At 35.2% G+C, this 26591-nt stretch overlaps 3 protein-coding genes across 3 annotated transcripts; all 3 read left to right on the top strand.

Moving 5' to 3' along the window:
- Positions 1-604: 604 nt before the first annotated feature.
- On the top strand, positions 605-1739 carry LOC128133448 (glycine-rich protein DOT1-like). The gene is made up of 2 exons (XM_052770900.1): positions 605-712; positions 1554-1739. The coding sequence occupies exons 1-2, from the start codon at positions 605-607 to the stop codon at positions 1737-1739; spliced, it is 294 nt and encodes a 97-aa protein (XP_052626860.1).
- A 3377-nt stretch (positions 1740-5116) lies between these two features.
- Positions 5117-6921, top strand: LOC122197650 (uncharacterized). The gene is made up of 2 exons (XM_042901848.1): positions 5117-5256; positions 5610-6921. The coding sequence occupies exon 2, from the start codon at positions 5704-5706 to the stop codon at positions 6682-6684; it is 981 nt and encodes a 326-aa protein (XP_042757782.1). The 5' UTR covers positions 5117-5256; positions 5610-5703; the 3' UTR covers positions 6685-6921.
- A 10628-nt stretch (positions 6922-17549) lies between these two features.
- Positions 17550-18611, top strand: LOC111907714 (uncharacterized). The gene has a single exon (XM_023903520.1). It carries the CDS (start codon positions 17550-17552, stop codon positions 18609-18611), a length of 1062 nt encoding a protein of 353 aa, XP_023759288.1.
- Positions 18612-26591: the final 7980 nt, after the last annotated feature.

Genomic DNA, 26591 nt, shown 5'->3' with positions numbered 1-26591 from the left:
GACAAAAAATTGTCGACAAAATATACGGATAATGATGATGAGACAAACTCAACAACTTATTAGTTATTCCGACGACACAGTCCAACAATATACCATTGGTACCAAGGATCAGAGAGACAAAAAAAAAACATCTATCCTCCGACCACCGGTATGCGCAATCCACAATCACCACCTCCAGAATGCTGCTGGCAATCGTTTAAAAAAAAATCTTGGATTGTTTTGGCTTATAAATAGATAGAAATCGCTTATTCTGTATACAACAATTTTCATCAAAATTTTCAATCACTCACCACACTATGAGTCACCAGCAGGAAAAGGAAATGGAGTTGGTTAGGTTGCGTTTAGTTACGAAAAAACAATTTTCATTTTCCGTTTTTTGTTTTCCCTTTTTGATTTTCGTTTTCCGTTTTCTTTTTTCATTGAAAAATTTAGAAAACGCGTTTAGTTAAACTTATTTATTTTTAATTTTCAGTTTTTGAAAATTAGAACACGTGTTTAGATGTGTATTTTTCTATCGGTTTTCATTTTTAGAAAACGGTAGCGGTGGTAGGGTGTGGGTGGGGGTGGTGACGGTGACGGTAACGGGTCGGCGGCAGTGGTTGTGATGACAGGCGATGGTGGTGGTGGCGGCAGTTGTGTCAATGGCGGTGATGGCGGTGGCAGCGGTGGTGGTGGTGCTAGTGATAGGTTAGTGGTGGTGGTGATGGTGATGGTAGGTCGGTGATTGTCGTGGTGGTGTTGGGTGGGTGGGGGTGCAAGTGTGTGTTTGTGAGGGTAAGTGTAGGTTTGTGTGTGTGTGGGTGTGGGGTGGGGGTAGGTGTGGGTTTGTGTGTGTGTGTGTTTGTGTGTGAGGGTAGGGTGGTGGTAGGTGTGGGTTTGTGTGTGTGTGTGGGTGTGTGTGTGTGGGGGGGGGGGTATGTATGTGTGTGTGTTTGTGGGTTGATGTGTGTGTGTGCGGGTAGGTGCGTGGGGGGTGGGTATGTATGTGTGTATGTGTGTGTGTGTGTGGGGGGGGGGGGTATGTATGTTTGTGTTTGTGTGTATGTGGGTGAAGGGTGTTAAGGTGGGGATAGATAGAGGTGGATGGGGTGGGAGTAGGTGTGTGTTTATATTTAAAAAAAAATTTGGAATTAGAAAAATGTGGAAAACAATGATTATCAGTTTTCCAAAAATTTTCAACTTCTTTATAATTTTAGAAAACGGAAAATTTTCATTTTCTATGAAAGTTTTAGAAAAATAGACGAACTAAACACGTTTTCAAAATTCTCATTTTTCTTGGAAAATTTTTCCGGAAAACGGCCCATTTTTCCGCAACTAAACGCATCCTTAGGTTGCGTTTAGTTACGGAAAAACAATTTTCATTTTCTGTTTTTTGTTTTCCCTTTTCAATTTTCGTTTTTCGTTTTCATTTTTCATTGAAAAATTTAGAAAATGCGTTTAGTTAAACTTATTCATTTTTCATTTTCAGCTTTAGAAAATTAGAAAACGTGTTTAGACTTTAGATGTGTATTTTTCTATCGGTTTTTATTTTTATAAAACAGTAGTGGTGGTAGGGTGTGGGTGTGGGTGTGGGCGGTGACGGTGACGGTAGCGAGTCGGCGGTGGTGGTGATGACAGGCGATGGTGGTGGCGGCGGCAATTGTGTCCGTTGTGGTGATGGCGGCGATAGTGGTGGTGGTGGTGCTAGTGATGGGTTAGTGGTGGTGCTGGTGCTGGTGATGGTGATGGTAGGTCGGTGATTGTGGTGGTGGTGTTGGGTGGGTGGGGGTGCGTGTGTGTGTTTATATGTGTGTATGTGTGTGTTTGTGGGGGTAGGTGTGGGTTTTGTGTGTGTGGGTGTGTGTGTCTATGAGGGTGGGGGGTGCGGGTAGGTGTGGGTTTGCATGTGTGTGGGTGTGTGTGTGTCTGTGAGGGTGAGGGTGGGGGTGGGGGTAGGGGTAGGTGTGGGTTTGTGTGTGTGTATGGGTATGTGTTTGTGGGGGTGTAGGTGGGTATGTGTGCGAGTGTATTTGTGTGTGTGGGTGCGTTGGTGGGTATGTATGTGTGTGTGCTTGTGGGTGAGTGTGTGTGTGGGTGTGGGTGTGTTTGTGGGTTGGTGTGTGTGTGCGCGGGTGGGTGGGGGGTGTTAAGGTGGGGTAGGTAGAAGTGGATGGGGGTGGAAGTGGGTGTGCGTTTATATTTTAGAAAATTTTTGGAATTAGAAAAATGTGGAAAACAATGATTATCAGTTTTCCAAAAATTTCCAACTTCTTTGTAATTTTAGAAAACGGAAAATTTAATTTTCCGTGAAAAATTTAGAAAAATAGACGAACTAAACGCGTTTTCAAAATTCTCATTTTTCTTGGAAATTTTTTCCGGAAAACGGCCCATTTTTCTGCAACTAAACACACCCTTAGTCTCCTAGGAAATGGAAGCCAGAGGAAGTGAGAGACGACCAGAAAGCAGCATTGCAAGAGAAGAAGTCGTCATAGACATCAGAGGAGATGTAAAAGTCATAGCCGGCGGCGGAAGTAGAGATGTACCAAGCTCCGGCGAAAGTGAGGAAGAAAACAGTGGAGGAAGAGGAGGACTTGGGGGAAGAGGGGGAGGTAATGGAGTGCTTGGAAGAGGTGGAGGCAGGGGAAGATGGGGAGAAAACGGAGTTTTTGGACTAGAAAGACGCGGACAAAGAGGAGGACTGTTGTGGAGAGGAGGGAGGGGAGGTCGAGGAGGAGGTGATGATGTCGAAGAAGATGAAGAAAACGGCGGCGGAGGCGGAGGAGATGGTGGAGGCGGCGGCCATGAAGAAAACCCAGAGGAAGTGATCGATACTAAAATTGTAACTCTAGCTATCTTTGTGTTTACCGTCTCTTCTGGTGCTCATTTTTTGCTAGCTGATGCAATTGGTGGAATTTCTAACAATGATTCTGGGCATGTCGACAAAACCCCGTACCTCAAAGACACTGTGTATTTCAAATACTGGATGAACTTTAACGTCGCATCATTGTATCTTGCAATGTGTGTCGTTCTCACTGAAGTAACACATTTGGAACCGATGATTTCAAAGAGGCTGAAACGGTGGGTCAAGTATATCGGAGGGTGGTCTATTTGGCTTGCAGTTGTGTCCATGCTAATAGCATTCGATCGATCTGATTCTATATGGTTATTACAAGGTGGGGAAGAACAACGATGCAACAACATTGACAAAGTATGGGGCTTTGGTTTGCAGCATTTTTATAGTGATAATGGTTGCTTTGAAGCTGTAGGGGATCATCTGGGCATTCTTCAGCTTCTGTTGCAAAATTTGCAAAAGGAAAACGGAACACAATGGAGAGTGAGCTACATGGTTAGACCATCTGGTATACCGAGCACGAGAAAGGTCGTGGTCTACGTGGCCATAGAAGTTCATCTTGCATCTTTTTGCTCTGTGTTTTTGTCAATTTGAAGCACATCAGTTGTTTGATGTACCACTGCAATTGCTACAATCTAATGATTATATGGATTTCCATCATCAATTCATCTCTATGCACTCCCAACGATTAATTCAACGGCACTGGCATGCAAACGGTTGCCCGAAATTAGGTTTTCAATTTAGCTTTTCTAGTATTTTCAATTAAAGAGGCGTAATCATGCATATGCATGTTATCGTCTTAGAGTTAGATGTCAGTCCTTTTTTTTCAATTAAAGAGATGTAATCATGTTCACATCTTAGAAATTACTATTATCTTGAGAAAATGATAAAAATAATTATTTACATTAATTACATTACAAAAATAGTCAAAAAAACCGAAGTTGCAAAAATAATCATGCATTTCGCAAATGGAATAGTTTCATCTGCGAAATGGGCTTTCCATCTGCAAATGTACAAGCAGCTAAAGCAGAACTGTCCTTTAGTTGCTTGTACATTCGCAGGTGGTTTATTTATTTATTTATTTATTTTCTCTCTCTCTCTCTCTCTCTATATATATATATATATATATATATATATATATATATATATATATATATATATATATATATATATATTGAAATTGTAGGGGTAAAATAGCAGATGGAATAGCTCCATCTGCGATTTACTCTGATTCCATCTGCAAAATTGCGGTTATTTTTTTATTTTTTTATTTTTTTTTAGTTTGACTATGAAATCAATTGGTTTATAGCTCGGTTATATCTAAACGTACATCACCAACATCAAAATAATGCCCGTAAACATGTTTTTTTTTCAACTTTTTGACTTGAAATTTTTTTCTTTTTAGTTTTATCTACCACACGCATACTCATAACTTTAACTTCTTGTTCGACAACATTATTTCGTAGTCAAACCAACTGATTTCATACTCAAACTAAAAAAAAATAATAATAAAAAATAACCGCAATTTCGTAGATGGAATCAGAGTAAATCGCAGATAGGGCTATTCCATCTGCGATTTTACTCTACAATTTCAATATATAGAAAGAAAAAAATAAAAAAATAAAAAATAAATCACTTGCGAATGTACAAGCAGCTAAAGCACATTGTGCTTTAGCTGCTTGTACATTCGCAGATGGAAAGCCCATTTTGTAGATGAGACTATTCCATCTGCGAAATTCATTGTTATTTTTGCAACTTCGGTTTTTTTTGGCTATTTTTGTAATGTAATTAGTGTAAATGACTATTTTTGTCATTTTCTCTATTATCTTTACTTTTATTTTGTTAATGTTTTATGTTATAATCCTTTACTAACTTATAGTATATACTTTGTTAAATTTAGAATAATATATTTTATTACTATAACTTGATTATAACTAAACTATATAAGGTCTTTTAAACTATTAGATGCACCCCGGCCGTTAATGAAATCAAATCTCAACATAGTAAATGAAATAAGGAAGTGATCAGCTTTTCATAAAATATACAAAAACACACCATCAGTTGTAGATGAACAAAAGTATAGAGCAATTCTATTTTTCTGGAAACTTTGTTTTATCATTAATTAATAAAATAAAATTTAACATACCTAAAATCTTTGTCCCCTTTTGTAATATTTATGAGATACGAGCTTAAAATCCTTAGGCAACATTACATCTAATATGTTTGTGTGGGGAAATTAATAAATAAATAAAAAGATAAAAATAAAACAGCAGCAAAGACTTGCGCCCAAAATCTTACAGGCCCATTTCGGATAGAAATCGGGACCAAATTGATTGCAACGAAAGGAATTATGGACGCCATTGCTATCTTAAACCTATAAACTCAAGTTGATTATTCTACCGACATCGTGTACCGCAGTCAATCAGGTAATTTTTGTTAAATACCTGCTCTTCAGTTTTATTATTTCAATCACGCATGATTGATTACTGGATTATATTATAGGCTATAATTGTTTATATTTATTCGATTCCGTATTCTGTTTAATTAAGTACATTAGGGTTTCTTAAAGTATGTTACTATCAGCATTCACACCTTGGAATTATTATTGCTATTGTATGGGATGACGAGTACATGTTGTTAATCCAATTCAAAAGTTTGTTTATTTTCCCTAGAGTTACAACCCATAGATTGTTACTTTATTGTATGTATAACTCTTGTATATATCTTACGTGGAATTTGCATTTACCAAGATCTTGAATATGTAATTTTCTATTGCAAGTGAGGGATGGCTAAGACAAAGAGTACTATGACTAGCAGGAAGAGGTTCGAGACTTGTGATAATAGTGGTGTGGCACCTTGGCTAGATCTTAACCATGACATTCTTTTTTTTAATTATGATGCAACTGGGAGTTATTTATTTTCTTGCATTTAGTTGTGTGTGCAAGTCATGGAGATTATTTGCAGTCTCTAACTGGAACAAGTTTATGGCATCCACACCACCCATGCGGATGCGATTCTCTAATCATGAATATAAGAGAGAGGGGTATTGCTACCTAGAGGACTTTGAAAGAAGAAAGTTCAAAACCATGATTCCCCATTCTGCTGGCAGGAGATGTATTGGATTAACTTGTGGTTACTTGATCTTGTTCGGGATGGAAACAAAAGACTTTTGGCTTGTGAATCCTATCACAAGGCATCAACTTCATTTCCCCTCTACGCCCTTCTATCCCCCTCCTTATCCATATCACTTGAGGGCTGCTCTTGTCTTTTCAGCTTCAATATCTGGGTGGGTGTTTGTTGCGTTGGATAGAGTCTCTCCTCATAAGATATGGTTTTCTGTAACTGGTAAAGGATTATGGAATCATGTCCACTCCACTTTCCCCATCCATGATTTACATGCTTTCAAGGGTAAGATATATTTACGAGAAGTGACACATTTATGTGAACTGAGACTTGATGCAGAGCCCAAATTGGTATTACTTGAAACCAAGAATTTTCTGAAGCTAAACCCCTCACTTTGGTGGTTTGTGTGTTCGGCTGAAAACCTCTTTGTGCTGCAAAACGTTTCAAGTGATTCGTGGAAGCTTCATGAACTAGATTTTGGTGAAATGAAATTGGTGTGGCAAGAAAAGGCAATAGGAGAATATGCATTCTTTCATTGCCGTGACTTTGGGTATTCTATTGCTATAAAATCAGAGTCATGGGCTAACCACCCTCGGACACAATACCAGCAATTTGCTTTCTTTCCCAACACTCCAGCCTGGAGAACGCGTCATGAATGTAGGTTCTTTTGGGCAAACAAGTGGTACTTCCCACATGATTATTTGAATGCTAATCTTATAGATGAGTCATAGACTTGTTGCCATATCTTATCTTTGTTTTTATGACCGATATAACAGTTTTTTTATTTTTTATGTTGACATGTTGGAATTAAAAAGCCCCTTTTTTGGTCTTTTGGTGCCAATTGAAAATGTTACCAAGAGAATGGTGGTGCCAACCGGGATAATGATTGTGGTGGTGATATCTTTGACAATTGTTATTTTTAATGACTCGTTTAATTTAGACATACTAATAATATTTAACTCATGATGATTTCGCTTTAATTTGTGTTATAATAGCAGTTTCATGTTTGTCATTCACCATAGATTGTCTTACAGATGGACCTTTCGTTATGGATTATTTTGGTCCATATATATTTGGGTCATATCTTCTATAAGTAGTGAGATTCTAAAGTTATTTGCATTTCGATTTAGTCAGCCAAACGCTTCATCAAAAAAATGAAAACATGCAATTATGATTTGTAGCAATGCCAATCATCACAGAAAAGAAGACATTAACTGTCCTTTGTAAAAGTATACTAATAACATTAAAAGATTATATTTTATAATTTATAGCTCCAATAGTATATATTATTTTAAGATTAAGTATAAAGTTAAAACCTAAACATAATTTAGTGGAGTTTTACAAATAATTATGTTGCATAGATGAGGTCACAACATATAAAAATTAAACATAATTTAGTGAAGTTTTAATTATTAATTAATAGAGTGTTAAAATATCCAGTGATGAATTACAATTATTATTATTATAAGCATTTAAATATAAAAATATTATAAACCAAATCACAAATTAGAATGAGTTATTTTTGAAATAATAAATTAGGTTTAGAAAATTTCCATGAATGATTTAAAATTGAAATTAAAAAAAAAATGTAACATGTTTTTTATAAAATAAAAGTGTTTACTGTTTAGGTTGAAATATAAAAAGGTATATAAGTTTCTACCTCCAATATACGGATGTCAACGGGGGCAAACGGGACGGGGAAACTAGAAAAATATGGAGGTTTTTGTCTCTCTAGTCTCCTCTCTGTCGTTCGTTGTAGTTCGTTGATTGTTGTTTTCCGTTTGCTAGTGCTTCCTGTTCACCTTTTGCTACTCCGACTGACGTTTTCTTGTTGGACTTGGACTTGTGTTTATCTCTGTCGGTTCTAATTTTGTCTCTCCACTCCAAAGGCCACTCCTCAGAGTTGTAAGTTCTTCCTTCTATCTCTACGTTCTTTCACTATAATATGTGATAATAATATTTAATTGTTGTTGAAAGACATATGAAGAGCTAGATCTATAGATCTTGACTATAGCCTATTAGGTACTTGTCTTAAAAACACAAACACACAAACTTCCCAACTTGAACAGTTTATTTAATATAAACCAGTTCGATTATACATCAACTTACATCAGAAAAACTCACTACAATCACACTCACTCTCAGATGAAAACTAAGAACGAGATCTAAAGAGACTATGAACTTCTATTAGAGAAACCCTAACAGATATCGAGAGAGAAAAGAAGATGAGAAAATATCTAGATCTGATCAACTGAACTAAGATGAACAAGCTTCTTCTCTTAAATACTTCGGATACTTGACCAACCCGTAAACATTTAAGATCCGCGCATTAACCCGAATTATACCACCTGCATAAAATTTATACACTCTACCCACAAATAGCAATATTGTACAAAACATACCCTTCAACATTTATTGTTCAGTTTGCAAAATATTAAATGTATTTTCAACACCCCCCCACAAACTGAACAACTTATGATTTATTATATTTAAAAACATTTATTAAACCTAGTCTATTAGAAATATATTCATGTTGAGAAGATCCAAGAGCTTTAGTTAAAACATCTGCATTTTGATTTAAAGAATCAATCTTATTAACTTTTATAATATCATTTTCAACTTTTTCTCTAACAAAATGAAGATCTACTTCAAAATGTTTAGTTCTCTCATGAAATACAGGATTTAATACAAGTTTGATTGCTGATTCATTGTCACAAAAAATATTGACTGGAGTTAAACCAGTTATTCCCAAATCATATAGCAATTTTAGAATCCAAATTACCTCACAAGTTATTGACCCTAATGCCCTGTATTCAGATTCAGTGGAAGAACGAGAAACAGTGCTCTGTTTCTTGCTTTTCCAGGATACAAGTGAACCAGCAAAATAAACAAGATATCCAGTAACAGATCTTCTACTAAACAAACATTTTGCCCAATCAGCATCAACAAAACCAATGAGACTAAGAGAATTAGTTTTTGTTATATGAATTCCTTTCCCTGGACAATCTTTTAAGTATCTTAACAATCTTAAAGCTATATTCACATGAGATTTATAAGGTTTATGCATGTATTGACTTAAAATTTGCACAACATATGAAATATCAGGTCTTGTCATAGTTAAATAGATCAGTTTACCAATTAATTTTTGAAATTCTGTAATATTTACCACATAATCAGACGGATCTAGATCACATTCTTTCTTAATAACAAGATTAGGTTCCAAAGGTGTTTTAACAGGTTTACAAGCAAGCATACCAAACTCTTGTAGCAATTCCAAACAATACTTCCTTTGATTTAGACAAATACCCTGATCTGTTCTAATTACTTCAATTCCAAGAAAATATTTTAACTCTCCTAAATCTTTTATCAAAAATTGAGATTTTAAAAAACATTTAACATTTTCTAACTCATCTTTACAATTTCCAGTGATAATAATATCATCCACATAAACCAACAAAATGATTATAACATGTTTTATTCTTTTAACAAATAATGAATAATCATTAATACTTTGTTCAAAACCAAATGAAGAAAGGGAAGAACTCAACTTCTCATTCCATTTCCTAGGTTCTTGTTTAAGTCCATAGAGTGACTTAATTAACCTACACACTCTATTATCCTTTTTTGAATGATATCCTTCAGGAAGTTGCATATAAACATTTTCAGACAAATCACCATATAAAAAAGCATTATTTATATCCAATTGATATAGAGGCCAAGCATGATGAATAGCTAAAGTTAAACAAATTCTGACAGTAACAATTTTAGCAACAGGAGAGAAAGTTTCCTCATAATCTATACCTTCTCTCTGACTGTACCCTTTAGCAACTAACCTAGCTTTATATCTTTTAATTTCTCCAGTTGACTTATATTTAATTTTATAAATCCAACGACAACCAATAGCTTTTCTTCCCTTAGGAAGATCTACAATTTCCCAAGTATTATTCCTATATAGAGCTTCCATTTCTTCATTCATTGCTTTTATCCATTTAGAATCTAAAACTGCTTCACTGTAAGTTTTAGGTTCTACTGTTTTATTAAGATTAGCAACAAAGCAATAATTTTCAGAATTTAAAGCTGAGTAATTGACAGATCTTTCTATACCATATTTATGTTTTCCTTCCACAACATAATCACTAAATCTAAGAGGCATATGAATACTACGTCCGGACCTTGTGACCCTAGAGGATTGTTCTTCAGAAGGACTAGTATTAATTAAACCAATTTCCTCAGTCAATAAAGAAGAATTTGGAACCACCTCATCAGATGAGGGCACATCTGCCTCACCAAACTGGTTGCTGACATCAAAAGAAACAGTCTCATCCAAGTTATGGTCTGCATCAACACCACTCAACTGATGGGCACCTCTCAGTTCATCTAAATTAGTATTGTCTAGTAAAAAACTAGAAGATATTGACTCATCATAGGAAAAAGGATCATTCAAAACAACATTAGATTTATCTGTTAAAGATGAATGCTTTAGCTTGAAAGGAAAAACAGACTCATAGAATTTTATATCCCTGGAAACAAAAATAAGATTTGTATCAAGACTTAATACTTTATAACCTTTTTTATCAAAAGCATAACCAAGAAATATACACTTATCAGCTCTTTCAGAAAATTTGTCAGAATTATTTAACTTTGTTGCAAAACATAAACAACCAAAGACCCTGAGTTTATCAAAAACAGGAGCAGTTTTATAAACCAACTCATAAGGAGAAGAACCATGTAAAACAGATGTAGGAGTTCTATTAATTAAGAAAACAGCAGTTAGAACTGCCTCTCCCCAAAATTTTAAAGGTAACCCAGATTGAAACATCAAAGACCTAGCAACATTAAGAATATGTCTATGTTTTCTTTCAACCACTCCATTTTGTTGTGGAGTGTGAACACATGAAGTTTGATGCAAAACACCTTTAGATTCAAACAATTGTCTCATTTTAAAATTCAAAAACTCAGTTCCATTGTCTGACCTGACTGTTTTAATTTTAACTCCAAATTGATTAAACAAAATATTAAAGAAAACAAGAACACAACCATAAACTTCATCTTTTGATTTCAACAAATAAACCCATGTAGCTCTAGAATAATCATCAACAATGGTTAAAAAATACCTAAATCCTTCTGAGGTTGTCACTCTATAAGGTCCCCAAACATCCAAATGTATTAACTCACCCAGTTTAGTAGTAACATGTTGACTAGCAGGAAATGACTCCCGAGTTTGCTTGGCCTTATGACATACATCACAGGGTGGCAGTAGTTCATTACCAAAATTTAATTGAGTTCTTAGAGATCCTAGGGCTTGATCAGAAGGATGACCAAGTCTATTATGCCAAGTTAATTTTGATACACAACACACAGAAACAGAATGACTATTACTACACAAATTACCTGAAGGTTCACTATTGATGTAATAGAGATCCTCAGATTCTCTACCATTCCCCACCATCTCCTTTGATTGTAAACCCTGAATTTTACAACTATGTTCATTAAAAACAACCTCACAATTACTGTCTTTACAAACCTTATGAACAGACAACAAGTTAACATTAAAATCAGGAACAGCAAAAACATCAAAAAGAGTCAAAGAATTAGACAAATTTAAATTTCCAATTTTTTCAATTTTAGCTGAAGTACCATTAGGATGGCTAACCAGAAGATCTAATTTAGACACATCCACAGTGTCATGAAGAAGAGACTCAGAAGCAATCATATGTTGATTAGCTCCAGAATCAACAATCCACTTTAGAGGACTAACAGAAGAATTAAAGGCTTGAAACAAACAAGTACCTGCCATATTAACACTGGCAGAAGTTTCCTCATTAAGCTGTCTATCACCAATAAGTTGTAAAAATTTGAAGTATTGTTCCTTTGTGAGCTGATGAAATTCTGAATCCCTACTAGAATCAGGAGTACTAGAGGGAATAGCATTACCAGAAGTAGTAGTAGAGGAATTGGCAGAAACATTTTTATTAAGGTTATTCAGACTACTGGACTCATTTCTTGACTTAAAATCCTTGGGATAACCAATTAGTTTATAACATTTATCAATTGTATGACCTTTAATTCCACAATTTTTACACTGAACAGGTTGAGTCTTATTTTTATTAGTGTTGTTAAACCCAGATTTGTTATTAAACCTGCTATTAAAAACAGCAGGTTGAGACTTGGAAAAGGACTGTGAAGACTGAAGAGAAGACAAGGATCCATTTCTTTGAATAGATTCTTCTCTCGAAAGAATAGAAAATGCAGTTTTAACATTAGGTAAAGGTTCCATTAACAAAATATGACTTTTTACTTGACCATAGGACTCATCAAGCCCAGACAAAAACTGCATAAGTTTCATGAGATTAGAGTGATCTTTCATTTTTATAGTAGCTTCACAAGTACACTCAGTCAAGCTAGTAAGACCATCAAATTCCTTCTACAAGGAATCAAGTTTATTAAAATAGTCAGACAAGGAAATTCCATTTTGTTTAAGTGTATTAATTTGCTGATGTATATTAAACACCACAGATCCATCTGACTTATTATAAGTTTCAAACAAATTATTCCAAATATCCTCAGCTACCTCAGAGTAAGCTTGACTCTGATATATAGAGTCAGAGATAGAAGATAAAAGCCAGGAACATACAACAGCATTAGCCCTATCCCACTTAGATTTTTTTGACTCATCAACACTAGTTTTCTTAAGAGTACCATCAATAAATCCAAGTTTATTCCTAGCTTTGAGAGCTCTAGAAATAGAACTCTTCCATAATCGAAAATTTTCATTTCCAGTTAATTTTGTAGTAACTATTGAAGTAATAGCATTATCAGATGGATGAATGTAGAGAGGATCATCAAAGTTAATTGACTCATCCTTTCCACTTCCACTAGGTATAGAACCAGAATCACCACTCGAAGTAGTGTCTCCGGCCATTTAAAAAGGAGTAAAGAACAACAAATAATACCACAAACAGAAGACAACAGTACTGATCTAACGTCCAGATGGTCACCAGGTATGTTAGGGCCCAAGACAATCAGTACAGTGTCAAAGAACAAACAAAAAAAAACAAATAATGCAAGAACCAGACAATGGTGTGCACAATACAGTCACAGATTTCCAACCAGAACAATATTACCAATCAATAGAGAAAAAAAGGAACAAAACAGTCCTCACAGTGAGTTGGAAGCGACCAAAGGAATCGACTCTCTAAGTCCGTTCTCTACTAGGGTTTATCGGTGATCAAATCCGACCCCTAGAGAGTTATTTCAGAGTAGAGATTAATCGATTATGATATCTTTGAAGATCAACAGAAGCGAAGCGCTAATATCACAAGCGTTTATTTCAACTTTACTTGTTACCTGCAAGAATCAAAACATTCTCGCAGTACCAGGATCTTGAACAAGAAACATACAAAAAATCTATAAAGAACAGAAATGATCTTCTGCAAGAATCAAGACGAAAACAGAAACATACCGTTCTTAGATTGACGATCCGATGATGAAAATCACGATCGAGCGTCGTTCAACAACAAATCGGAGCCTGAGTGCTCTGATACCATCTTAAAAACACAAACACACAAACTTCCCAACTTGAACAGTTTATTTAATATAAACTAGTTCGATTATACATCAACTTACATCAGAAAAACTCACTACAATCACACTCACTCTCAGATGAAAACTAAGAACGAGATCTAAAGAGACTATGAACTTCTATTAGAGAAACCCTAACAGATATCGAGAGAGAAAAGAAGATGAGAAAATATCTAGATCTGATCAACTGAACTAAGATGAACAAGCTTCTTCTCTTAAATACTTCGGATACTTGACCAACCCGTAAACATTTAAGATCCGCGCATTAACCCGAATTATACCACCTGCATAAAATTTATACACTCTACCCACAAATAGCAATATTGTACAAAACATACCCTTCAACATTTATTGTTCAGTTTGCAAAATATTAAATGTATTTTCAACAACTTGTTTACTGTGGTATTAAAAGTCTGCAACAAAACTTCATTATTTTTTTTTATTGTTTTGTAATTTTATGGATTTTATATTGCTAAAAATAATGCTATGCATAAGTTTTGCCAAAATAAATTAGAATTTACGATAATTTGGTTTGTTAAAGATGTATAAATTAGGCTATTACTTTTATTAATTATTTTTATATTTTCATTAATGTATAATTATAATTGTTGTAAAAGAGTTACAATAAATTAAAAATAATCAGTTTGACAAATACAACTGTTAATTATTCTTTCATTTGGTTCTTTGTTAATTGTTAGTTAAAGTTTTTCATAGTATTTTGAACAACCTTCGTCAGTTGCAAATATGTAGGATTACATAGTAGGGATTGCACGAGAAAGTTAAAGATTGCACAATAATAATAATAAAAATCAAATTTTTTTGCACTACGTCCAAAAAAAATAATAGGCCATTGTGTGCCCTATACTGAAACCGCAAGTGCAAATACGGCTAATGCTCATGTTAGGGAGGATTGATCTCAAATTAAACTTATTTATATGTGAAGTTTTAGTTCTGGCCCCTCCGGTTCTAACGTTTGTATTCCGCCCCTAGGTGGGGTTGATATATATATATATATATATATATATATATATATATATATATATATATATATATATATATATATATATATATATATATATATATATATATATATATATATTGATATGAAATATATGATACAAAGTTGCTATTTATCTATTGAGAAATCACAACAAGGGTATTATCATTTAAATATTTTTTGTAATATTAAATAGTTATAAAAATACGTTGCACGACTAGGTGAAATGGTATAATTATGTTATCTTTTTTTGTTTATATTTGGTTGTATATAAATTAAATATGATATATCTTAAGTAATATTCTATGAAAATTATTTTAATTATAAGAATAAGTAATTACAAATTTGTTGAAAAACAGTTCCATAATATGATATCGAAATCTAGACTAAATCCATATTTCCACCGCAAAGATTACTTTTGTAATTTACCCTATAAATAAATAAATAAATAACGATAAAGAAGAAGAGAAATTGAGGTGTAGTTATCAAATAATTGGTGAAATGGAACTCCATTACTCCAATCTTCAAGAAAAAAAAAACATTCGTCTTTTGTCCGCACTCATATCTAGCCCAAAAGGTGTTAACTTGAGCTAATATTTTGGGAACAAAGTAACTTTTGTGCACATTTTAACCTATTTTAATTTTAGGTAAATGTCACTAAAGTCCTATAAACTTTCATGTTTTGATTTAAAATGTCCTTCATTTTTATTTTTGGTATTATAAGGGCATGAACTCAAAATGTTTTGCTTTATAGAGACATAAACCTAAAAATTGTGGTTTAAAACAACATTGACCGAAAATATGAAGCGGTAACCCGGTATCATTGCTTACGTGGCAATTTAGTTGGCACTTTGTCCCAATAACATATCTAGTGAGCTTACATGACATGGATAATTCCTATTAAATTTAATTTCTTCAAATTAAAAAAAAAATCATTTTCTCCAAACCATCTCTGGAACATTCTTTTTCTCCTTTCTTCTTCTTTATTTCGGCAAACCCTAATTGCTCCTTCCTTCTTGTCGCCGACGAAGACCCAATCACCATGTTGGTCACCTCCTTCATTCCGGAGCCATCACAACCCTGAAAGTCTGAAACCACCAAAATCATAGTCGTGAAGCAAACATTGGTCTTGAAAGCAACAGAATGTGCACAATGGGAAGAGGAACTGATAATCGTTTGCCCCTCTCCCTTTCTTACTCCGACAAGGTTCCTCTTGTTACTGTCTTGATCCATCACATGGAACGAGCCGACCATTATCTTTCCACCAAAACTAAACACTGTCACAACACAACCCCTAACACCGACTCAAATTTTCTTCTTCTAAAAACCCAGAAAAAGAACAACAGATGAACACTTACCCAAAATTGTTCGTAACCCATCTCCAAGCCACCTCTTGTGGTTCTGCCGGTGCTGCCGCCACCACAACGAAATCCGACAGCCATAAGAATAAGACAGCAGCGACGTTGTTGATATCCACCCTAGATTCACACTTAACCAACAATGTTTTCTTGATTTATCACATGGAAGGTCAATCATATGCATTCTTATAACGCCGATCCTTTCGGCAACTCCATTCTGATTTGGTGGCCAAACCATATTGCAACTATACTGCCATTCGATTTTGTGGATTCCTCAACATCACTTAATTTGTGCAAGAAATCGACACTCTAATTATGTTAGCTGGCCCCATTCAAGGAAACCCACATAATCAAGAACCTTGGAACGATGGGTATGAGTTGGATTTGTAATTTAATTTCTTTTTTCACTAATAAAAACTAGTTGTGAAACACGTATATTATACGAGTTAATTAAAACATAATGTTAAATAAGAGCGATTAAATGAGAAGTTTATTTGAGTTTGAAATATGAAATACGTGAAAATTATGAAAAAAAAACATGCAAAAAATAAATTAATTAAAATTATGTGTTTAATTGTTAGACCCATGTACTAAATGAGTTATTATAATAAAATGTTAAATATAATGGTTTAAAGTGTAAATTTATTTGAAATTGAAATTGAAATTTCAAATTTCAAAATTGAAATTAATAGTTATTATAGTAGGTTTAATTTATGGAAACTAAATTAATGATATAGTGGAAATGAATAATGATGTAATTGACAAGTGAAAAATAAATATATTTCAAAATTATAACAAAATGACATGTGACAAATTAAATAAAAAAATGACAAATGACAATAACATTTTCATTTATTAAGGTATATGCACATCATCAATTGGAAACCGGCTATTACAAGTATGGTCCTTTTTTAACAGGTAATATGAACTTTATGCCCTTAAACTACCTAAAAAAAAATATAAATGACTTTTTAAAACAAAACCCGAAAGTTGACTGCGCTATGACCACATTAACCCTTTAATTTTGAGGCAAAGATTCTGCAATTTACAAAGCGGGATACAGTACACTGCAGCCGGGGAGGAAACATCGCAAATGGAAGCAACTGCAACGGTTCAATTCTGACGGATAAATGGCGAGAAAGTCATCGATTAGTTCTTAAAACAGCTCAAGTTCCTCCCTCCTCGGTTTCAATCAGGCAAGTTACTTCACAACATCTCGATTTTGTGTGTCTTTGTTTGTAACTGATTTGGATATTTATTAACTCATGGTCGACAGAGCCATAATCAGCACTTGCAGTACTTTCAGTTTCATCAATACTAAGCACTAACTTCTTGCTGCACATTGCTCTTTTACTACATATTAGGCAAATGGAATCCATTCCTAACTTTGGAAATCCATGAATTTCAGTCATCTTGTGTTCTTAAGTTTGAAGTGTCAAAAACACTATGGTTGTTCATAGAAATATGCAGATAAAGGGATTTTAATTAGTTTGCTTGATTATCTTGGGTTTGATTGAATTTGGTATTTTGGTTTACTGTAAGGTTTTCATCAAAGTAACATTTGCATTTTTTACCTGAGAATCCTTTGATTATGCTTTGTCCCATGTTTATAACTAGCGTGACTTATGTTTATTTGTTTTTTCTTTTTTGAACTGCAAGAATGACTAAGGCAAAGAGTACATCCAAAAGCCAGAATCATGGTGATGCATCTAGCAGGAAGAGGTTCAAGACTAGTGACAACGGTGGTGGGGCACCTTGGTCAGATCTTGACTATCATTTGCTTTGTTTAGTTATGATGCAACTTGGAGCCTTTGATTTTCTTGCTTTTAGCGCAGTTTGCAAGTCATGGAGGTCAGTTGCACTCTCTAACAAAACCAGATTTATGGCATCCAGACCACCCATGGCAATATGGATCACTAAATGTGGTAATAAGAAAGAGTACTGTGTAGAGGACTTTGAAGGAAGAAAGTCCAAAATGCTCCTTCCCCAATCTGATGGAAAGACCTGTGTTGGATTAACTTGTGGTTACTTGGTCTTGTTCGGGAGGAGAAGTCATGACTTTTGGCTTGTGAATCCTATCACAAGGCATGGACTTCATTTTCCTAATGCCCCCAGTAAAGTCTCTCCTAATCGAACAGGAGTTAGGGCTTTCCTAGTCTTTTCATCTTCAAGATCTGCGTGGGTGTTTGTGGTCTTACGCAGATATTCCTTTAAATTATGGTTTTCAATTGCGGGTGAAGGAGAATGGAATTATGTTTACTGTAATTATCCCATCCGTGATTTACATGATTTCAAGGGGAAGATATATGCCATAGACGCTGATTCTTTTGTTCATGAAATAGGACTCGATCCAGAGCCCAAACTGACATTACTCAAAACCAAGAATTTTCTGGGCTATGGCTTAGAGTTTTTGGAGTTTGTATGCACGGATGAAAACCTTTATGCTATGGAATGCTTTCCTGACACTAAGTTCAAGGTTCACGAACTAGATTTTGGGGAAATGAAATGGGTGTCTCCAAAAAAAGAGACAATGGAAGAATATGCCTTTTTTGTTAGCGGCTTGAAGCATAGTGCTGCTATCAAACGAGAGTTGTTGTCCGACTCTTGGTTGCTTTACAAGAGAAATGCTTATAGTGATACAAGTGGAAACGGTGTGTTCTTTACTGCCGACACATGGTACTTCCCAAATGATTGTTTGAAAGTGAAATCTCATCATATATGAATTGAGATTTCTAATCTTTGCAATTTCAAAGGGCACAATTAGCAGTAATATCTTCTTTTTTATGTAATTTGATGCCCTATTTGTTTTGAATATTTTGATGTATGTCATTTGCTACCTATGGTTTTGGATTATTTGGTTCCATATTTGTGTTTTACGTACTTACGTTCGTGGAATTAAATGTCTTAGGTTTATTGAGAAAATATGTTTTATTACTTGATTGAAATTCTGTTTGAAATTAATTAGAGCTAATCATGGTTTGAGTCGATTTGGTTATTTACTAAAACTCAAACTAAACCAAAAATTTGGTTTCTAGGAAAAAAAAACCTTGCAGTTAAGGGTTTTTTGTTTTGTTTTGTTTTGTTTTTGTTTTTTTATTTTTTATTATTATTATTTTTTTTCATCTGTAATGGCTTCTAGACAAAAGTTGTGACTTAATGGACAGCTTAATAATCTTAAACTTGCATTTGTGCTCTGAATGAAGAAATTTAATTACCTCACTAAGATGATCATGGGTGTCAATCTTGACTATAATGGCCATCATTAATGGACAACTTAATAATCTTAAACTAAGTCTAAAAGCAACTATACATCTTTTAGATAATTAGATCCCTAATGCATGACTCCTCTTCATTAAGGCTGAAACGGAATATGAGCTAGGAGAAGAGGATTTCAATTCTGAAAGTCATTTGAATATCAATCTTAGAAAAAACTGCATAAATGGGTACGTTGTTTTCTTTGATTTTAGTCTAAAAAGCTTTATTTTAGCAAAAACACGTCCTTTTGGCAGGTTTCATTATAGTTTTTGAAACTATTTTAAAATTTTAATCGTTGATTTAGGGATGTAAATCAGTCTCGAATCGGCCCAAACCGGACAAGAACCAAAAGAACTGAAAACTGGTTAAGGAGTGAATGGAGAACCGAAAACCGGACTGAATACCACTAACTGTGTGTGTTTCCAACCGGTTCGGTTTGGTTCTACTAGAAAGTGTACTATCTAAGAAGGTGTTTGATACCCGGTTCCAACCAATTATGGTTTGGTTCGGTTTCCGGCTAAAAAGCTTATCCGTACTTTGAATTATCAACTTGATGGTTTTTTCTGGTTAATGAAATGTTTGTAAAATATAGAGTATTTGTTTGAAATTTGATTGAAATCAAATGGTAGATTTATAAAATTCTTATTCTTTAAATTTCCATTTAGATTTATTTTACTGATTAAGGTAATCTCGATAGATATTATATAATATGTTTTTCAAATTTTCATTTAGGTTAATATTTTTTTTTACATGTAACTGATGTTATGATACTGAATAAAAGTTTAGAGTTTATATATACTAAGATTCCAGTGGATGTATATATTCTTTCTTTTTTCAAATTTTTGTTAGAAAAGCAAGTTTTAAGTGTAATCTCGGTTTTAACGTTGGTCATGTGTGGACAATTTGATGACCGAATTATGGCTAGTACTCATGACATGGCTAGATATCATTGATTGAGGAAGTTCTAGTCATCTAAATTGTTTTTCAACATCTTGATTTTGTGTGTCTTTGTTTAGAAGTGAATTGATTGGATTTGGATGTTAATTTGCTGTATTTGACTTTTAGTTTTTACCGCCACTAAATACTTGGATAGCGTTTAGTAATCGAAGAGGCAATGAAATAGAATATTAGACAATGAAATGAAAATATCTTGTATGGTGGTGCCATAAGGAATGAAATGGAGCCTTCTTCACATAATGTGATTCTTTTTCTTGGATTGATTGAGTGGGTACCTGTAACATCCAAAAAATTCAAAAATTTTAAAACTTGCAAAATAACCCTTTTATTAATAGAGTTTTACAAAACCATTATTTTCAAAATATTATTTAAAATCAGAGTCTCCCAGGATCAAATCAGTTGTAAACCAAGGATGTATACGGTCACGCCTTCACCCTGCCACGACCCACTGAAGTTCCTGAAATCATAAACCAAAACTGTAAGCACGAAACTAAGTGAGTTTTCCCCAAGATACCACCACATGAACATATAACATATACTAGCAAACAACATGCATACAGAGCCTTTAGCCTGACTAGAACGCCGCATCGGCTTACAGACTATGGGATGCTTAGAGAGCCTTCAGCATGAATGGAACGCCTCACCGGCCTACATACTATCTGGGACTCTCATAGAGTCTTCAGCATGACTGGAACGCATCACCGGTCGACAGACTATCTGGGACGCTCACAGAATCTTCAGCATGACTGATACGCCTCATCGGGCTTTCAACCTATCTGGAACATTCTCTGGGCCTTCGGCTTGACTGGTACGCCCCTTGGCCTGTAGTCTATCCGGGATGCCCTGGGTCTCTTGGCCTTCAGCACACAGCAGGACCGCCTCAACCCAACCACACCCACACAACATGTCAACATATACATAACATATACACATACAACATATAGATATAAACCTTACCCAAACTCATCGAGTATAGACCATATGGGCCGCGTGATTTAAGTAACCTACCTGACAAGTTGAGAGGCCTCAACTCGACGAGTAGGTTGGCAGCGGTGAAACCTTAATTTTCGGGGTTTGCGCCATATTTAAGCATCTTAAACCCTCCATGTTGGCCTCATTTCCAGCCTCCAAGTCCCAAACCCTAAATCCAGAAACCCTAATTCTATTGTGAGTATTTGTGAGCCATTCTAAGTGTTTAAGTGGGTGTTTTGAAGCCATTGGAAGAAGGAAAAGCTTGAGGACGCAAGAAGAAGTTGTAGATCCAGAATCTTAGCTTCATTCTCGACATTTTTCTGGTATCAATTCTGAACCTTTCCTTGTGGTTGTTTAGATCTTCTTTTGGGGCTATTTTTAGTGGCTTTGATCCAAGTTCCATGGTCCTTGGGAGTTGGACGTCCCAGATGAGTTTATACTTCAGATCTGAGGTCTAGAAGGATTTCCATGGAATAAAGGTGCCAACTTTATGGCCATGGAAGTCCCATGCAATCTCTAGACCATCATTTTGGTCCTTTGAAGCCTTTATGGCCATGCATGTGGATAAAGTTCAAGGCTTTACATGATTATTTATTCTTTAGAGTCCAGATCTATGATCTCATGGACTAGCTCTTAGTTTTGATGGTGTTTGGATTAAGACCTTGACCTCTTTAGATTAGGGTTTGAGCTTAATCCTTTAAGAAGAGGCATCAAGGGGAAAAGTTGGAAACTTTACCTTTCTAGAGGCTTTTTCAGTTGAGATCTGAAGTTTAGGGTTCAGATCTAAAGGACGATGGCTTAATGAGTTAAGAAAGGGTTAACAGAATGAGGAACTCAACGAGTTCAAGGATGGACTCGACAAGTTGAAATGAAGTATCAAGATTCTGTAATAGGGAAGGACTCGACGAGTTCATGGAAGAACTCGACGAGTTTAGTTAACCCGTAGCGTTGACTTTGACTTTGACTTGACTGAGACTTTGACCATAGTTAACCCTAAGGGGTTATGAGCATGAGATGGTATCTAAGGGGATTGTTTTGATTCAGGAAGTGTGTAGAGTTGATTCCGGGACATAGACGTTTCAACTATCATTCAACATTGGAGGTGAGTTTCCTACTGTACGAACGGGTCGAAGGCACCAATGTCGGTCCGTATATGTATGCTAGTATGTTCCAGACCAAGGTCCGATGCCGGGCAGTGCCCGATGTAGGTTTTATATGTTTCTGGATTCCGATCCGATGCCTTGTGAGGCCCAATGAATGTTTGTATGCTTGATGTCTTCGTGATTCTTGTATGTGTCTGTTTAGTATGTTTCCGGACCATGGTCCGATGTCGGGCAATGTCCGAGGAATGTTTATATGTTTTCAGACCACGGTCCGATGTCGGGAAATGCCTAAGGAATGTTTATATGTTTTCGGATTTCGGTCTGATGCCAGGCGGGTCCCGAGGAATGTTTATATGTTTATGTTATGTGATTATTTATGTGTACTTTTTGATATGTTTATATGTATACCGAGCTTTGCTCAATGCCGGTCGGGTCCGGGCGGGGCCCGATGTCGGACATTTTCCGATGCCGGGCAGGGCCTGATGAAGTGGGCAAGGCCCATGTTATGTTATATTATGTGAGTATATGATTATGTGTATGGTATGTGGTAGTTTGGGGAGACTCACTAAGCTTCGTCCTTACAGTTTTCACTTTTGTTTTCAGGTATTTCTGGTAGCAAGGGGAAGAGCTTGGGATGACTGCAATGCACACACAATGATTTTAACCCGGGATGTTTTTACTCTGATATATTTGACGGATGTTTATGATATTTTGAGATACAATGAATTATGATTTTATGTGATGATTTGATAACTACTGTTTTATTAGTAATTTGAAACAAAATTTTTGGACTCTATTTTTGGGATGTTTCAATTATGTTGGAACATAGTGTTACGGTTCTAACAAGAAAATATGAACGTCGATCTACCAAACTCGCCCAAAATATTGCATCAGCGGATGCTCAAAAGACAAATAGTCAACGTTTCAATGTTGATGTAGCCAAATCAAATAGAATCTCCGAGTTGAATGATCGAATCAATCGGAAGAAATTTGGGAATATTCTAGGTCGAAGATATAAACCTGATTGCATCATCAAAGTCAGATACACCAAACCCAAGAATGAATCTATAAAATTGCATCTAGTCAGGAAAAACACTGAGTTTTAATACACTGAAGTTATTTATGATCGTAAATTGGTTAAATATAGCTATAGTGTGACAACTCGAAATTTCTATCTTATATCAATCCCTGCATTCAATCAAGTCAAACTTTCAACTGCTAAATTTTAGCAGTTTTGGAGTCAGTTTGAGTGTTCTAAAGTCTAGTACTGCAAGAGATAATTGGAGAGAGGATACTTTAGCTTAAAGTATGCATAAATTAAGTTCCAAAACTCCAAGAGTTTGGAGTTTACGGCCCTAACATGGAGTTTACGGCCGTAAACTCCAGGGTATAAAGGTGACACTTGTCATTTTTATCATTTTCAACCATTTTCAAGTCTAAGAACCCCTTTCTCTCTCAAGTATCATCACTAGATCTTCAACATAGTAAGTATTTTTCTTCCTTGATTACTGAATAAACTTCATTATCTAGTGTATGTGTGTGATTTCATCCATGAAACCTCTTCAAACTGATAGATAATCAAGTGCACTTCATTTCACCAAGAACACACACTAGTGTTCTTGAGCCTTAAACACCCTTTCAAGCTTCTACACTGTGAGTACTCTTGTCTTAGCTTGTTGTATGCTTGAATTAACTAGTTTACACTTAGAGAATTCATCAAGAAATCATAATCAAAAGGGAGTTTACAGCCAAGGAACCTTCTTGGTCCGTAAACTCTATATAAGGGTCCAAATGAGCCCTAATCACTTCTCAAGCCTTAGGATCAAGTCTAGAACACTTCTATCATAAGCTAGGGACCTTAAACTTTGATTTGGTACAAGATACCATGAGTTTACAGCCGTAAAATCATGGGGATATGGTCCTTAGGCTGTGAACACTAGTTAGTGGTGCAATGGTGCCACCATTCCTTCCTAGGGCTTAGACCTGATCATAGAACACTTCATATTGATTCATAAGACCTTAAATCACAACTTGGAACTTAGTACCATGAGTTTACAGCCGTAAACTCATGGGGAAATGGTCTTTGGGCTGTAAACTCATATGGTTCATACCATATGTACCATAAACTCCCAAGTGAGGCCCTACACCCCTTATGTGCAACCCTATGTGGTTTAACACTTCAGTGCAAGTGTTTCATAGTCCCTAAGGTTGTTCCATTATCTAATTAATTGTTATAAACACTAATGGAAAGCATATATGTGTCATTATATGTTGAATAGGATCCGTGTGTGCTCAAGTCCTCACTTGACACTTAGCATCCTTTACCGATCTTACATTCGTATCACTCACTTCAGGTGAGTTCGTACCCCCTTAACTAACCTTTTAATTGCTTGTACGTGCTTTTAAATGCTTTTATGGGGGGGGATACAAGTTGAATATCATAGTTATTATATCAATCACATGTGATTAATTACTATCAAACATATGGAATTGCTATACTTTCAAACTGTCTTATCAATCAAACTACTTTTAAATCGTTTTATAAACTGACATCAAGTCATTATTGTTTATTGTTTCAAACCCTTTAAATGTATTACAAAACCTCTTTTCAGCTTATGTATTGTTAAAAACCATATCTATACACTTATGTAGTAAGTATATATATATATATATATATATATATATATATATATGTATGTATGTATGTATGTATTGATAAGATAGTTGTGACTTCAGCTCCAACACTTTTGTGTAGAAAAGGTGTATAAACATACATGGACTTTTCAAACTACATTACTAGTAAACTATAATAGGTGTAGTTTAGGAGATACTACTTGCTATTCCCAGTACAAAGGGAACATACAAGAGTCAGTTCATTCATGAGTCTATACAAATATACTACATACTATATGAAGAGATACTATTACATACTATATGAAGAGATACTATTACATACTATATGAAGAGATACTTCTACATACTATAAGGGACTTACCATTCTACACCCGGCTGTTAGCTACAGTGGGAAAATGCAAATCGACGGATGTCTGCGGTTGTTTCGGTTCGGCAAGTTGCCACGCCGTGTTTATCCTAGTACAAAAGGATACGATTTCAATGATTATAATTTTCCCTATTACTTTTATCTTGTGACACATTCACATATACGATGAGGTAGACTATATTTTGATAATAATAGTTGTACATGGGGAAAACCCTTCATTCATACAGAGAAGCAAACCTCGAAAACTGTCGGGTCTTGGTAGAAGACTACATTTTATACTAGTAGGAAATATGGGATTTCCTAGGGTTTTCAAACATACACAAACACTTACATCAGACATTTACAATTCTGTTCTTTACAGTTTTACAAATCAAAGACACTAAAATACTTATGAATTCACCAACTTAAATGTTGATATACGCTTTCAAAATAACTTGTATTCTCAGGTCCTCAGTAGACAGGTACCAGTGACAGGTTTTGAGAAGACGGAGCACAGACAAGACTCGTCTTTTATTTTGAATCATTCATTTTTGGTGTCTATTACATTACAAAGAACACACATGTATTAAAACTTTACTATTTAATGCAATGGATGATGTTGTTGCTTGTTTACTACTTTGCATTGTTATGATACTTTACATGACAACCTCCGCCCCAGAACGTTTCTGCCATTCTTGGTTTTGGGGTGTGACAGATTGGTATCAAAGCATTGTTTATAGTGAATTGAGTATATCAACCCATAAAAGATATACTAACTATAAACACAATGGGATTAAAGTACTCTGACCAAGAGTTTATACTTTTAAATAATAAAATATTTAACTAAGTATACATACTTGCATTCATAGTAAAATCAGTGTCTCTAGGACAGAACAAAAGTATTACGATTGTTGAATATCACAAATAGGCTTGGGGATGTATGGTCAGTTTTGGGAGTGGCATAGCCTGATCAACTATGCTGGTCCGAGAAATGATTAGCATATGCCCAGGAATGGTTCTGGTATGTCAACAAGTCTAAAAACTTACTAACACTACTACAATGTGATCATTAGAACAAAACATAAACTTAAAATACTATAGGAGTATTTCGTGTTACTATAATTATCTTAGTTAGTACGTCTCTTAAACTAATTCTTTTACCCCTACTTCTCGCGTAGATAACATGGCTGGATTTCATATCCCTGGAGACCCGTACTTCCCAAATCAGGGCAATGCTGGATGGGTGGATGACGAGCCAGAAGATGACCATCCAATCCCTTTGGATGATCACCTCGCCGAAGGCTTTCGGATGGTTCTGACTCCGAGCCAGAAGTCAACAACCTACCCCAAGAGGGTCAAGCTCCAAATCTCAACCCCCGACCCGCGTTTCAAGGTCCCACACCCTTGTGGGCAACAAACTTGAATCGTTGGAGTG

The sequence above is a fragment of the Lactuca sativa genome, chromosome 4 (genome assembly GCF_002870075.4).
Source record: "Lactuca sativa cultivar Salinas chromosome 4, Lsat_Salinas_v11, whole genome shotgun sequence".
In the NCBI taxonomy this organism is placed as follows: Eukaryota; Viridiplantae; Streptophyta; class Magnoliopsida; order Asterales; family Asteraceae; genus Lactuca; species Lactuca sativa.
Note: the sequence above shows the minus strand (reverse complement) of the source record. Positions and strands in the feature narration are given on the sequence as shown.

Bases quoted from the DNA above. Each gene is read 5' to 3' on its own strand.
- LOC128133448 (XM_052770900.1), top strand. From the start codon at position 605: ATGACAGGCGATGGTGGTGGTGGCGGCAGTTGTGTCAATGGCGGTGAT. The intron at 713-1,553 runs GTAGGTCGGTGA...TAGTGGTGGTAG, and splicing joins TGGTGGTGGTGATGGTGATG to GGTGTGGGTGTGGGTGTGGG.
- LOC122197650 (XM_042901848.1), top strand. From the start codon at position 5,704: ATGACATTCTTTTTTTTAATTATGATGCAACTGGGAGTTATTTATTTT.
- LOC111907714 (XM_023903520.1), top strand. From the start codon at position 17,550: ATGACTAAGGCAAAGAGTACATCCAAAAGCCAGAATCATGGTGATGCA.